Source organism: Brachyistius frenatus, unplaced genomic scaffold (genome assembly GCF_029030835.1).
Source record: "Brachyistius frenatus isolate BFR_SWC_R1_liver_20210118 unplaced genomic scaffold, ASM2903083v1 Contig_90, whole genome shotgun sequence".
NCBI lineage: Eukaryota > Metazoa > Chordata > Actinopteri > Embiotocidae > Brachyistius > Brachyistius frenatus.
The window spans coordinates 952,202-967,996 of record NW_027210689.1 but is presented as its reverse complement, the minus strand read 5'-3'; the positions used below and the strand labels follow the sequence as shown (position 1 = coordinate 967,996).

The 15,795-nt window shown below is 38.6% G+C and overlaps 1 protein-coding gene across 1 annotated transcript in view; it reads left to right on the top strand.

The window, feature by feature from the left end:
* Positions 1–15,795, top strand: part of mettl22 (methyltransferase 22, Kin17 lysine) — a 42,271-nt gene that overhangs the window by 11,779 nt on the left and 14,697 nt on the right. Inside the window, exons 4-9 of the mRNA XM_069710152.1 lie at positions 2,188–2,327; positions 4,236–4,276; positions 6,870–7,014; positions 9,205–9,276; positions 13,086–13,139; positions 14,185–14,265. Of these exons, the coding sequence (XP_069566253.1) occupies positions 2,188–2,327; positions 4,236–4,276; positions 6,870–7,014; positions 9,205–9,276; positions 13,086–13,139; positions 14,185–14,265 (533 nt within the window). The remainder of the gene's footprint in view (positions 1–2,187; positions 2,328–4,235; positions 4,277–6,869; positions 7,015–9,204; positions 9,277–13,085; positions 13,140–14,184; positions 14,266–15,795) is intronic.

The window sequence follows — 15,795 nt, the reverse complement described above, 5'->3', positions numbered from 1 at the left end:
CTTAACAAAGCTAATGTTAGCCAAGCCACCAGAGCCAGTGTGACTAATCAAAAACAGAAATGTAGTCACCAAAAAGCCTAATATATTTTGGCACGTTGGATTATTTGGTGAACATGATGAGCATTGCATCAGCTAAAACTCCATGTTGCAGAACATATTGATGGCATATTTATCATTCAACATAAATAAATCGAGTGAGTAAGAGTGACTGAGAATAAACTGGTTGCAATCATTGCAGCATCAGCCATTTTCTCCCGGTATAGATATTTTTTACGTAGAAGCTGGTGTGTTTTCTCATTATGATCCATCTTCCGATAGGCTAAAATCACTACGTATGTATGTATTTTGTGAAATGTTGTTGCGTTTTGTGAAATGTTGTTGCATTTTCTGAATTCATGTTGTGTTTTGATCTGCAGGGCCACCGTAAATTTGCTTGGTATGGAATGCAAACAAAATAACAACGCGATCTTAACAAACAAACCCTAACTCATAAACATCGTAATTTCCTCTCAACTTGTAATAAAAAGGCTATCAGTAATTTTCTTTCAAATCTTTAGAAGCCTCTATTTGTTATTCCAGCCACTTCTCCCCAATGACAGGATGACATTCAATTCCTCTTCTTGGTTTACCTCAAAAGCTTCTATTCCTTTTCTGACTGCTATTGGCAGTATAGCTTAACATTCTAACTGAGAACGCTAACTCCTTGGTCATGGTACACTAGCACTAAATGTGTTTTTCAATCAATAATACCCTACTCTTCACTACAGAGCATATTAGTTGTCGCCATAAAGTTAGCACCCTGGTTAGTTGAGCTAATCAATAGCATCAATTACTACCACGCCACACTATCAGCTTTGTCTAGATATACAGTATACTATAGTTGCCTTTCCCTGTTCCACCAAACTTTCCACATGGTAAAAGGCATAAGTAATTGCCACCTGGGCAAAAACATTACTAAGGCCTAAAAGTCTTTGTCACAAGATTGCAGGCCGACCAAGCTGCCTGATGATGGTTGTTGCTGTGGAGTCAATGGATTGCCACCGTACAGTAACTCCTGGGGCTTGTGCAGTTGTGGTATGGCACAGGCAGGCAAAAAGATATTATGACGAGATCCTAAGTCTAATGTTGTTTTGTAACACAAACAAAATTCTCATGTCTGTGATCAAAACCAACAAAACTAGAATGGTTAATTTGCAATCTGAATAATTTTATCCTCAGTCCATATATTTTTGCGTACAAAAATAATTTGTATTTGTAAAATGAGAAATTTGCTCTCAAAAAAGTTTTTTATGCTTGAATAAAAAAGATACAAAACTACTTTCATATTATGCTAATATCAGATAGTGGATCACATTGTACTTAAGAGCATAAGTGCGTTTACCCTGTCAAGTATGCAGTGCCTGTATTCCAAATAGTCTTCGAATTCCAAATAGTCTTCAAATTCAGTATGCAACGATGGAAAGGGAGGGAGCACTGACCTAAAGTATTTTCAAATTGTGGTGGCCGGGACACCGCACAAATATGTTTGTTTTTCATTAATAACTATCAAACTGCTGTTGGATGGAGGCCATCAGTATGTTTATTGTAGGTATTAAACAGATGGCATGAAAACACGTTTAGTTTTCGATAAAATAGTCAAAGCCAGCAGATATGTTGGCAGGTGATGCATTCAAATGTTACAGTTATGTATGGTAAGTGTAAAATGGCAGTGTGCAATTTGAGATAATACCACCCTGTTAAAATTCATGTACTCCCCATGTAAGTGTACTAACATGTAAAAGTACAATATGTGACTGTACAAAGGGAAGTTTGCGATTTGGAACAAAGCAACTGACTGAAAGCTTGCGTGCATTTATTGTTCTCCATTCACAAAACGCTTCTCATCTTCCAGTGCAGTAGCAGCATCTCAGTTCACTCACTGGTTGGCCCCCCGTGTCTAAAAATACATTACGATACAATGTAAAATGTTATTATTATTATTTAAAGAGACATTTTTCAGCATATTTTCTGTCAGCCTGTAAAATCTATATTTAAACAGTAAAAATTACTTCGGGGGAATGTAAAGGTTATGACCATATTATCATTTTATATTTAGCCTGAAAACCTGAAATGGAGTACCATGTACAAATGTCAATTACAGCTTTGATTAGTATATTATTTTATATACTGTTGTTTTCCTTTCTACAGACCACGGAAAAAGTCTTTGGATGGTTGTCACAGAGATTTGGTCTGTCCAGTCATTCTCAAACAGTCCGAACCTGTGCTAGAACAAGATGAGAATTTGGATGATGATGTGGGTCATTGCTTCAAAGACGTCATAAAGATTGGTAAGAACCTTAATGTTGTTTTTTTTATAATACAATGTGAATATCTTAAAAAATATTTTTTTGAGCACAATGTGCAAGTAAAGATTACAACCTACGGTAATATTTTATTACAAACCTAAAATTTGTAACAAAGAATGGTGATAAAATATATGCGATTATATATGTGATTATTAAACATGAGTGGAACATAAACTGGTAACATGACCTCAAACGTACAGCCACACCGGTGGTGTCACATACACTGGCCACCAGTCCACTAACAGAATAGCCAAATAAGGTTGCAGCTACAGTGGTGTGAAAAAGTGTTTGCCCCCGTCCTGATTTCCAATTTTTTTGCATGTCTGTCACACTTAAATGTTTTAGATCATCAAACAAATTGAAAGTTTTCAAATTGAAAGTCAAAGATAACACAAGTAAACACAAAATGCAGTTTTTAAATGAAGGTTTTTATTATTAAGGGAGAAAAAAAAATCCAAACCCACATGGCCCTGTGTGAAAAAGTGTTTGCCCCCTCCTGTTAAAACATAACTTAACTGTGGTTTATCACACCTGAGTTCAATTTCTCTAGCCACACCCAGGCCTGATTACTGCCACACCTGTTCTCAATCAAGAAATCACTTCAATAGGACCTGCCTGACAAAGTGAAGTAGACCAAAAGATCCTCAGAAGATAGACATCATGCCGAGATCCAAAGAAATTCAGGAACAAATGAGAAAGAAAGTAATTGAAGCCAACTTGGGTTCTGCAGCAGAATAATGATCCAAAACACACCAGCAAGTCCACCTCTGAATGGCTGAAGAAAAACAAAATGAAGACTTTGGAGTGGCCTAGTCAAAGTCCTGACCTGAATCCTATTGAGATGCTGTGGCATGACCTTAAAAAGGAGGTTGGTGCTGGAAAGCCCTCCAATGTGGCTGAATTACAAGAACTCTGCAAAGATGAGTGGGCCAAAATTCCTCCACAGCAAGTTATCGCAAACGCTTGATTGCAGTTGTTGCTGCTAAGGGTGGCCCAACCAGTTATTAGGTTTAGGGGGCAAACACTTTTTCACACAGGACCATGTGGGTTTGGATTTTGTTTCTCCCTTAATAATAAAAACTGCATTTTGTGTTTACTTGTGTTATCTTTAACTAATATTTAAATTTGTTTGATGATCTGAAACATTTAAGTGTGACAAACATGCAAAAAAATAAGAAATCAGGAAGGGGCAAACACTTTTTCACACCACTGTATATACCCCTATTATGGTATACTGCAATAGAAATATTGATGTTGTCATATCATCTACAATTGCTTATTACTGTTATTAAAAAATACTAGACTTATCATTTTACCTGTATCCACTTTTTTGACAATAGTACTTGTGACGGCATTTCTCACTATTGTCAGAACTTTTACAAACCGAGGATGGGTATTGTTAAGATTTTATAGATACCGATTCCAATATTAATACCGCTTATCGATATCGATACATATCAAATGTCTTTTCGATACTTTATTTCTCTCCATAATAGTTCTCTAATTGTTTAATTGGTTCTTTTGAGTTTAAAAAAAAAAAAGACCACATCATTCATGAGTAGCAATTATTTTCAACGGGACTGTTCCTCTAAAACGGGATTTGAGTAACAAGCTGATAGTTTCTTGCAAGCCATCAACCACTGAGTGGCTGCCTGGTGGTATCAGTTGCCATTCATTCTCCCATTTCTTAATTGTGAACTTGTAGTCTGTGTTTTAACAGCATTTAGTTTATGAGTTATTGATTCATAGCTACCAATATATTTCCAACTTTACAGAAACTATGGACAGAATGACAGTCACCGTAGTGCTGATATTGTGCAAGAAATAATTAAATAAGGAGACATTTTGGACACAGCCTGTGTTTAATATATGAATCCAATCTATTTACAGAGCACACTATGGCCACAACTTTGGAGGATGTCGGCAAGCAGGTAAGTAAAATTTAATCAATTTTTTGTTAGATTTTATTTCCCTCACCTCTGATTACTGACTATTGAGGCAGTGATTTCATAAATCTGCAAGCTGCAACTGCAACAGGAGTTAGTCTTCTCTTATGTTGAATTGTACACTTTTAACTTTAAACATGATACTTGATCCATGCGTGTGCATGGAAGAGGTAAAACTTACTCACAAATTTCTCTACACTTTATCAGTGGTTTGTGAGTGTCATTTGTTAAATGGTATGCTGGCCCCATCTAACATCTGTATGTAAGTAGTGCTCTCAAACTGCATTGGTGTGTCTCTTTCTTACACAGTTCTCTTAGTTTCTCATAGAACTATAAAAAAAAAAAAAAAAAAAAAAAAAGTACGATGTAGCAAGGTCTCTCCTGGACACAGATGACACGCTCAGTCGTACGTTCAGGTGTAAAATGCTGTTATTTGCCCGGGCCATACACTAATGTCCTCATGCAACCGCTTCCTCCTCTTCCTCTTCCTCCTTCTCCCTGCTCCCCTTTATTAGGGGAGAGCTCATCAGTTCACATCCAGCTCAGCTGTGCTCATCAGTCTGTTTTCGGCTCAGCTGTGCTCATTACACCTGCCCAGCACCGTTCCCTGAACCACTCCTCCCCCTGCAGCTGAGCTAACCACACCCCGCCACCACATACGATTTGCAGAATATTTTAGTTTATTGCAGACACTGAGTGCAGATGACAAATGAGAGCTTTCTGTCAATAATAATCCCAGTCTATCTTTTGAAAAATGTATTAACAGTTTCCAGTTAGAGGTCATTAAATTGGCCTATGAGGACCTATGAGGAATGACGATTAAATGTATCTGCAGTCAATATCTTACATTGAAAACTTAAAACAGATATATTGTGTTTTTTCCTATTTTCTGTCACATATATTATTACGATATCAGATATCCAAACATTGCTTACGGTTTAAATAATGAGGAAAATGTATGTAAAAGTAATTCATTGGGGAAAAAAACTTCAGCCTGCTTTGAACACTTCACAATAAGCTGATGTGAACTAGTTATGGATTTCCTTGTATGATCATCTCTTTTTACGTACAGCACATTCACAATGTACAGACCAACGGGGCAGGGAGATAATGTACTTGCTTTTTTTCAAAAGCTGATAAAATTTTTTTAACTTGTTACATTAGCACATACAATACACCCATTAACAAGACAATATTTAGAAGCTAAAATTAAAGCCTAGAGGTTGTATGCTTCTGATGCCCACTGAAGTTACAGTTTACATGCATATCTGTCCAAAGTCATATGGATGTTGCTGCAAAGAAGCAACACATTTTATAACATGGATGGTTTACACACAACTTCAACCCTAACAGCACAGAAGATCTATACAATCACAACCACAATTTCCAGATGGACATTCAGGGGTTATGTCACCAATTTAGTATCGGTAATAAATGTGAAATATATTCTCAATCTAACCTTTTGCTCCTCAGTAATAGTATTGAATAACAGAAACACAAACGTGTTTTGTGCCGTTGGATTTACTTTTGACTACCAAATTCTAATCAGTTCATCCTTGAGTCCTATAATATCACTGCCAAGTTTGAAGAAATTCCCCCAAGGCATTCCTGAGGTATTGTGTTCCCAATAATGAGAAATATGTGAAGTCACAGTGACCGTGACCTCTGACCTTTGGCCACCAAGCTCTAATCACTTCAATGTTGAGGCCAAGTGAACATTTGAGGCCAAGTGAACCCAAAAAACATGCACCTCAAGTTAGATGGCGCCGCGCTAGTGGCAGCCTGTTGCAGCAGCCCCCCCCCCCCCCCCCCCCGAGATGCTGCTGTAGCGAAAAAATTTCCCCTCGGGGATTAATAAAGTAAAAATAAAATAAATAAAAATAAATAAAAAATAAAAAATTTTGCATTTGTGTGAATGTAGGTACAGCATTTGGAGAGATTCCTTAAAGGCATTTCTTAAAAAAAAAAAAAAAAAAAAAGCATTCACAGTGGGTAACAGATCTAAACTCAGTGACCTTGACCTTTGACTTTTGACCAACCAAATCTTACAATTTCTTCCTTGAGTCCAAGTAAAAGTTACTCCCAAATTTAAAGAAGTTCCCTGAAGGCATTCCTGAGACATCACATTCAAGAGAATGGAATGGATGGAGAGGATGGACGTAAGGTCACAGTGACCTTGACCTTTGACCTATGATCACTTTAAGAAATATTTAGTTCATCCAGGCGTCTAAATACACATTTGTGCCAAATTTGAAGATGGTCCCTTAGGGAGTTGCTGAAATATTGTGTTCACAAGAATGGGAAAGATATGAGGTCACAGTGACTGAGACATTTGACCTTAAAGAAACAAGAAACAGCAGCTAAACCGACTTGTTTCAGGATGAACTGAAGGGCTGCCTAAAGGGTCAATATAAGAGTCAGGATCTTGGAAAGCTACTTTAGTGATTCCCAGAATATAAAGAATTAAAATGAGCAAAAGAAGTCCCCTTTAATTCTGAACTGTGACATGAATGTTTTACACAAGTGTTTGTTGATATTAAGAAAAACTAAAGCATCATGTCTTTTTTGCGTGCATCAGGTGTGGCGAGGGGCATTCCTCCTGGCGGACTTCATCCTCTCTGAGACGGTCACGTTCAGGGGGTCTACAGTCCTAGATCTGGGAGCAGGAACAGGCTTAACCAGCATCATAATGGCAACAATGGCAAAAACAGTGTACTGCACAGGTATAATGCTATCAGATATCCCAATTCAAACTTACCCAGATTTGTTACTGTCTAGAGTTTATTTGAATGTCTTAATCGATCTTAAACCAATGATCATTCTGTGAATCCAAATGAACCAACTTGAGCACAGAAGCTCAGTCAGTCAGTAGCCTTAGTGTCTTTCTCTTTGGTTAGCTCTCATTGGGAGTCAAAGCAGCCAAGCTACTTTTGCTCTGATTATTATTTAAATTTTTCTTCTCAGCTAAAAGCTAAAATTAAAGCCTAGAGGTTGTATGCCTCTGATGCGCACTGAAGTTACAATTTACATGCATATCTGCCCAAAGTCATAGATGTTGCTGCAAAGAAGCAACACATTTTATAACATGGATGGTTTATTGTATAAATTGTTAGGCCTTAAAACACCAAAATTGATTTGGGAAGTCCCCCTCACCCACTAATCAATCCCTAAAAAAATGAGGGTACTGCCCACAAAGGTGTATCATATCTTAAGAACGTTCTTCCTGTCAATCTCTGAATTCATCTGCACATTTCCTCAACTGGTTATCAAGCAAACAGGCACAAATTGACACTACAACAAAGAACAAACAAACAACGAACTGTCAAAGCAAGTAGCTCATAAATTACTTGATTTAGATTCAAAATAAGCTTTTGTCCTGCTTCCCACAATACACTGTTATTAGTTTCCACAGCACAACGATATTCCCAGTCTGTGATAGCAGTTGTTCTCCCATTCTGAGAAGGGCCTGGGGTAAACCCGTCTTTCTGTTCCTGAGATGCCTGATGGTTTCCAGAACTTCTCGCCAAAGTCCTTCTCAATGGCCACTCTAAACTCTTCCTCAACCAAGTTTTTGCAGCTATGATTGTTGCAGATGCATGTTAGGATACAATAGATCAGGTGTACTATTTTTTCCTTTGTGGGCCAGTCCACATACTGTGCAAAGCGGGTCAGATGAAAGGTGAGGGTGACATGGTTAAAATCTCCTGATATTGGAATGTAGGGATCAGGGTGTTGGGTCTGTAGTCTCTCCAACGGTCTCGTGGATGACGTGACACGCCACTACAGCCCTCGGTCTCGGTTGAATGCAAACAACAATGGCAGAGGTGTGAGAGAACTCCCTCAGTGCATAATAAGGTCTTAGACTGACAGCTAAAGGTTCAGTGTCATGGCAGTAGGTCTTCTCCTTCAGATTAATATAACTGGGGTTAGACCACTTGTTGTTCAAAAACCAAACCGCTCGTGAAATTCTAAAGCCTGCCTAATCTAAACAGGAGTCAGGTTGTTGTTGTTGTTTAGCCCGGTCTCCATAAAACACATGTGGCTGCACTCCCAGTATAGCCAAGGGCTTTTCACAAGTGCCACTAGCGTATCACACTTGCTATTCAGAGGGTTGACATTACCCATGAGGATTAATGGCAGTGAAGGCTTATATCTCCATCTCTTAGTCTTTTGCTTAGCCCCAATCCCGCATCCATGGTATGTTCTCTTTCACTCTGTCAGGATAGGATGTTTAATTCAGTTTGGTCCATTGCAATGCAAGGAGATCCTCCCTTATGTACACAAAAATGTGCTCATTGTTGGTTGAAAAAAAACTAAAATAAAAAAAATACAATATAACACTGAATACATCAATACGAGAAAAAAAAAAAAGACAAAGTGCTGCAACAGCTACAGAGCTGCAAGGACTTACGTGTCAATATGACACATTTTTCAAAAGGATTCAAAAGGATTATTTGGTACTGAGTACTCTTAGGAACCACCTTATGCTGAATCATCTTGTTTTTTTTATGGCCAACACATGGCTAGCTCAGAAGTCGAGACAGTCCTCCCAATTTATCTAAAGTTAAAGTGATTTTTTTTTTTTGTGTTATGTTATGCCAGTGAACCTTTCTCACAGTGACGGCATTGTGTCCATGATATAATAGGTATACCGTACACTAATGTGGAGCATGTTAAAATAATAAAACAACATTTAAATTAAGTAATTAAACATTAAAAAACGGGAAAAAAAGGAAAAGGGTGAAATTTTATAAAAACAGCACCTGAAAAAAGACAAGACAAGACTTGTTGTTGTGTTTGAACTCTGGAGACATGGGCTGCTTCATTTTTGATTGTGCACTTAACAATTAACTGTGCTCTTCAAGCCTTTTTGCAGAGGACTTGATCAAACTACACTGTTTGTTTTTTCACAGATGTGGGGGAAGACCTTCTAAACATGTGCAAGAGAAACGTTACACTAAATAAACACATGATGGAGCCAGCAGGTGAGATAACATAGTTGCTGTCCTATTTATCACTAATTTCCCCTTCAAATATTTCTAGTTCCCACTGATACTTAATGTGCTGTTGCTATACAACTGGCCAGGGGTACTTACAACATGCTTCATCGAGAACATATGAAATTGCATGTTGTCCTTTTCACTAAGCAGTGAAATTTCACCAAGAGAAGCTGTGATGTTTAGGGAAGTTAACGCTGTTTGCCCCAAACTGCCAAAATAATATTAATATTTTTGTTAGTGGGTATAAACTAATAAAATTTAAGTAAAAATGAGAGTAATTAAACACGCATCTTGTACACTTATGCACTGGCAGTTGCAGGTCAAGAGACAGAAGAAATCCCAATCTTATAAATGATACAACTAACAACTTTTAGGAGTTTCACAAAAAGAGAAAAAAAGAAGCAGGTGTTCCTTACCCTCACAGAGGTTATTAATTTAGAAAGACTAGCGCATTTTTAAATAAACACAGTTCTTCCTTCCTGTCATTACATATTTCAACTTAACCGCTGACTTACCTCTTTCTGATAAAGTCCACATGTAAAGGAATGCATAGGAGCATGAATGAAAAAGTTGTCTTGAATAACCAAAATCTTGATAGCCAATAGTTTGATGAGGCCAGCAATGTTAAATGTTCTATGTCTGAAAAGAGATTCATATATACAGTACCAGTCAAAAGTTTGGAGGAACTCGTTTTATTCAAGGGTGTTTCTTTATTTTCTAGTGAATTATAGAACTGAAGACATCCAAATTATGCAACAACAAGCATTGAATTATTCAGAAAGGGAAAAAGAAGAGTAGACAAGCAACCTATTTTTGAATTTGAGATTTTTTTAGAGTAGCCACCTGTTGTTTTGAAAAGATCTCTGCACACTCTTTAGTGTCCTTTTCTCCTCCTTCATTAAGAAGCCACGTGGAATACCTTTCCTACACTACTGAAGGAGTTCCTACATATCAACACATGCACATGTTGATGGCTTTTCAGGTCAAATCAATTTTATTCATTTTCTTTCAAGTTTTGCGCTTAGATCGACGGAGAAGGGACATTACTAACTCAACTGGGGCTTTCAGTTTAGATGCAGGTTTCTTTCTGAGCAGAGGGGTTACGTAGCGTTAAGTTACATTTACATCTACTCCTATGGTTTAAGGATGTAAAAGATCCATGGCCTTCTTACCCTGTTTTGATCTGGTGATCAACTTTTCATTGCTGAATGGAAGGGTGTCAACCGGCCACAACCTTTCAGTGTCGGGGTTGCCTGGTGAGGCAAATAGGCAATTGATATAATCAGGTGACTCAGCAAAAGAAAGTTGGCCCATCCCACCCTTGTCCTTACTGCAGCTGAAGATGCCTTTGGCCCATATTCAACCCTTTCAGTCGGGGGGAATGAGGAATGGATTATCTGATCCAGTGAGGATGTGTGGTTGGAGGAGTTCAGTGGGAGACCATGCAAATATGGGTAGCGGTGCTTTAGTTTATTTACAGGATAACTTTGCTCAACAAACATAAGCATGTCAGAGGTGAATGCGCCATCTACGGAGATTTCTTTGGCCATGAATCAGCAGAAATTCAGCAGAAATATCTCTGAGGCACCTGCTCCTGGTTTTAGAGACTGCAACATTCCCACTAATGATGTCACTCTTACCGCAACATTTTGAAACCCTTTAGTGTCTCAACGACCAACCTTGGCCATGGCGAAAGGTCGGGGGTCATGGGGATAGGACAAAGCAATGTGACGAGCAGAGGGGAGACGTTGATGATACGTCCATTATACACTTCAGGCTCCTCTAGTGATAAAAGGTTATTGAGAGCCATCTTCAAAATTTTAAATTCATTAGGGGTCATTTTGGCTGAAATAAGAGAATGATGTGATGAATATCTTTAGCCCCTCATCTGTTGTATCAGATCTACGGGCAGTTTAGGAGACGCTCCAGTGTTGTGGGGCATATGAAACTAGAGCTGGCTGGGAGACCAGATATTGAGATTGACACTTCTGTACAGACTGCTGAGGGAGGTGCTGACATTGATATGGACCATAATTACTTTGAAGTTGAGTAGAAGGCTGCAAATTGGCTGATCGAACTTGAGGAGTAGTAATAGGTGAAGGTCTGATTGTGTATGATGGGGCCAGGATCCAGGGTGGTATACTTGGTGTGGGAACAGGGGGAGACTGGAGAGACTTGGTCAGATGGCTGAGGAGTGGGTGCCATTTAAAAAGGCCCTCGAGGTGCTGATCAAAATAAAGAATGCTGGCCTACTTGCACAATGATGGAAAGGATATTACTAGATGACAAAAGGGAGCCTGAGAGTACACGAGAGCCTAGTTCACTGGATGGCAGTGGTGAACTGTTTGATGGCACCTGAGCTGCTGAAGGCTCCAGAAGCTGAAACTCGGAACCATATTGAATCTAGGGGCCCAGAAACAGCCATTCTATGCATCCACGGTAGAAAGGCAGCGTGATTAGGGCAGTAAGGAAAGAGGGTTTGGGCAGACTGGGAAATTTGTCCAGTGGTTAGAGTGGGTACTGTGTTGGCTAAATTTGGTTCAAATGAAGTTTTCTCAGTGGCTTCACATTTGTCCTAACATGCCTGGTCAGATCTATAGTGCGTGTTTGGCATCCTGAGAATGTTGGTCACTTTCACCCTCTGAATAACCCTGTTCCAACCTTCCAATTAACTCTTTGAGCAGACACTTTAGGTGTGCCACTTCCTCTTTTAATGAAACAGTCTCTGCATTTTCTGCAGTGGGTTCTACACACTTTCTTGGTTGTATTAGAGGCGTTCCATAAAGTTCAGTTTTGTAGTCTTGCAGGTACTTAGGAGGTAATCTTTCTTGTTGAGGCTTTCCTTGGCGCTGTCCATCATCTTCAGGTGGAGGGACTTGTGAATCCATTTTCCACCATAAATGTTCAACCCAACTTAAAAGGCCATGGGAAAAACTATAGTGAAGGTGGTGGTGTTGGTTCACTGAACACCTAATGTGGTGTGCACATATAAACACTGGATCCAAAAGCCGTTCCAACAATTTATTTGTTCCAATTTAGAATTAACAGATGGATGGATGGGAGGATGGATGGATGGATGGATGGATGGATGGATGGATGGATGGATGGATGGATGGATGGATGGATGGATGGATGGATGGATGGATGGATGGATGGATGGATGGATGGATGGATGGGATGGATGGATGGATGGATGGATGGATGGATAGATAGCAGGCTGGCTGGCTGGATGGATGATTTTGTTCTAAACATGAAAGGAAGTATTAAAAAGACTAAATTAATTTAAAAAATCATTAACAAATTGCTAAATGAGTAATAAATAAGAGTAACAATGCTTAACTTGCATAATCAATGCATTCACTAACTTGGCATCTCCGTATAAACTGAATTTCAATTACCTTGAAACTGAGTAATGTTATGAAATGTAACTCATTTCCTCTGAAACTATTTGAAAATTCATGTAAATATTTTCTGAAAAGGAGAGCACCTCAAAAGCCAGCTTTGTAAATGCTCACCAAGATAATAAAAAAACAAACAAACAAAAAAAAAAACTAGAGCGCATATAGAAATATTTATAAGACCAGTGTTGTTAAATAAGAAATAAATAAGAAATTTTATTTCATTGCAAATTTACCTATATTTACCTTTCTACTTATTATTGAGAGAATTTAGAGTGTTTGTACCATTAGTTATTTGTTGATTTCACAATTTTATAATTTATTAAATACAAGAGAAGCCTATGACAGTTTAGCTGGCCTAATGCAATTTTTTTAAATTATTTTTTGGACCATCAGGTGGGGACGTGAGAGTGAGACAGCTGGATTGGCTCCAGCATGGCCTTTGCACAGGTAACACACATATTCTCAATGAAAAAGTCTAGTCTAGTCTAGTTTTTGTTGAAACTGTCATTCAAATCCTGTTGCTCAGGCAGAGGAGACTAGCATGATCAAAAAGTAAGAGAAATATTATGCTCACCAGCTTGGTGAATGGAGGAGGAAAATCCACCAGGCACTTTTAATAGGTTATAAAATCACATCAACTAGCAGCTAATGTTAGCACCTAAAGTGATGACAAACAAGAGAGGCCGCACTTGTATAAATGGTCTAGACTGATCAATATAGGGACTAGCTTCTATACACTAGAAGTGCACTATATAGAGAAGAAAATTTACAGTTGAGATTTTGATCAGCACTACAAAGTGGGTGACAGACTATACAGTGGACAATAAAATGGACAAGTAGACAATCCAGCCCAGCCCGTTCAAAATGTTTCACATTTGAGCTTTATTCCTTCTGATGTCAGACTGATATTAAAAGGAAAATGTCCAGAGAGCAATTTACTTTCAGAATGATAGTTTATCATGTCATCTAATCGATATCAGGGAATTCAGATTTAGATTATTATTTTTTTTAAATTAAATTCATCTAAAATATCCTATATGAGGTTTTTTCTCTGATATCGGAACCTTGCTGTTAGTGGAACCTAGGTTCTCAGTGTTTTCCTCTCCCTCACGGCTCCCAAAAAAACAACTCTGTGAGCCTTATAATGTTGGACCTATTTGACCATACTAGTAATACCTCAAAAGTTTTATCCGTATTTGTTTACTACTTTCAGTGTATGTTACAGATGTAGAAATCAAACACTAATGTTCAACCCTCTTATGAACATATTATGGAGGAGCAACCATGCAGCACTCTGTGGCTGAGATGGTCAAATCTCAGAGTATAGTACAGAGGATCGTAACGATTTGTTCAGACCATGATATTGACATTTTAAAAACATTTCTTAACTCTGATGTAAAACAGGCCTCCTATTCCAGCTTGTGTGAGTTTGAACCAACCACCTTCTGGCCATTATAAATGTCTGCCTTTTCCATGTGTCTAATCTTTCTAGATGCTGATGTGGAGTTTAGTTGGACAGACGAGGAAGTAGCCGACTTGTATAACAACACCAACTTCATCATCGCTGCTGATGGTAGGTTTTTAAGCGGATCAATATAAGAGCACAATGTTGCCATCAACAGCTTTCAGACAGCTTGGGGAAAAGGGAATTGATCTGAGAGTGGCAGAGAAAGAGGCGTGGGTCTTGCTGCTTTATTTTTTTCCTGCTGAATTTGTATATTTACAATTTTTATTCTATCTTGAGAATCTGTGACAAAACAGTTACCGTTTGGGAAGAAGGGAGGTTTTTTTAAAATTCAGATTCTCCTATATACCATGTTTTGTTCAAAAGGTTTTTGAGCTAAACCATGGAGGATGAGAGAGATATATGCTCAACTGTCTGTCAAAAAGTGTTTTGTGACTTGATTGAATGATTTATGACCCCTAAGCCCCACCCCCTTTTAGGTCTTCCTCCAATCAGGTACCCCCTTTGATCTTGGCAGGTGTACTTTGATGAATGATTTATGACGAAAGGAAGTATTTTTATGGTTCATGGATCTTATTGATTTGACGACATGTAATAAACTTTGTAATTACAGATTTTTATGATCCATAGATCTTAATGAATTAAGCAGGGTAATAAAAAGTAGTTAATTACCGTGGAAAAGGAAGGAAGGAAGAAAAAAGGACAGACCCTTTGATCTTAGCTGACCTTAGCCCCCATACACACTTCCCCCGGTCACGTGACCCTGGGGTAGAGTTTTGAAACAAACCAATGAGACTAGAATGGAGTAGGTCAGCTTTATATGGAGCGAATGGATTCATACGGTCAAAATGAAGTCGCCACTCTAACCACCGCAATGACAACAGGTAACTAAAAACTTAAACCATCCAAGTCTCCGATTAATTAATCCATTGGCCCAGAATCAAACAATGTCCACGTAAGCACTGTTTAGCAAACATTTAGGGTATCGTGTCAGACAGTCAGCCTTCAACCACAGAGCACACAGATCTTTGTAAGTCATCAAGTTAATGACGGCAGTCAAAGCACAACTGGAACATATTGAGCTCGCAACTACAGTGCTATTGAAAGCAGGGACCTGCTGTTTCATTAAGTCCTTGTTGGTGTTTTGTGGGATTTGAATATCCATGTATAACTGCTTCACTATCAGCTAGTTGCTACCAGTGAATCTGAAGCAGCTATTACTTTTTCCACTTTGGGCTCAGACTCAGTGATTTGCTACCCTCTGGTCACTAAATGCAAATTCTTGTACCATTACTATTAAATGATTTTGCCAATTATTGCGCAATCCATTCATGCATAATGAGAGGCATAGCACAGGCAAATTTAAATAAGCTGTTTGAAGAAAAATTAAACACAATCTGTCATTTTAACTTGATTTAAAAATAAGATACAATAAATAAAAAATAATCCAGTACCTGGTGAGGTCTTCCCAATAGGAGTCCCACTGTTCAAACGCTGACCGTCTCGCACTCTCCCAGACCCATGAGGTGATCCCTATAACCCTCACCTCCTTCCCCCCATCCCCGATTCCCACAGTGCTGTCCCCACAGGGGCTCTGCCAATGGCTCATGTCCCCACAGGGTCTCCGCCGGTGTCCCT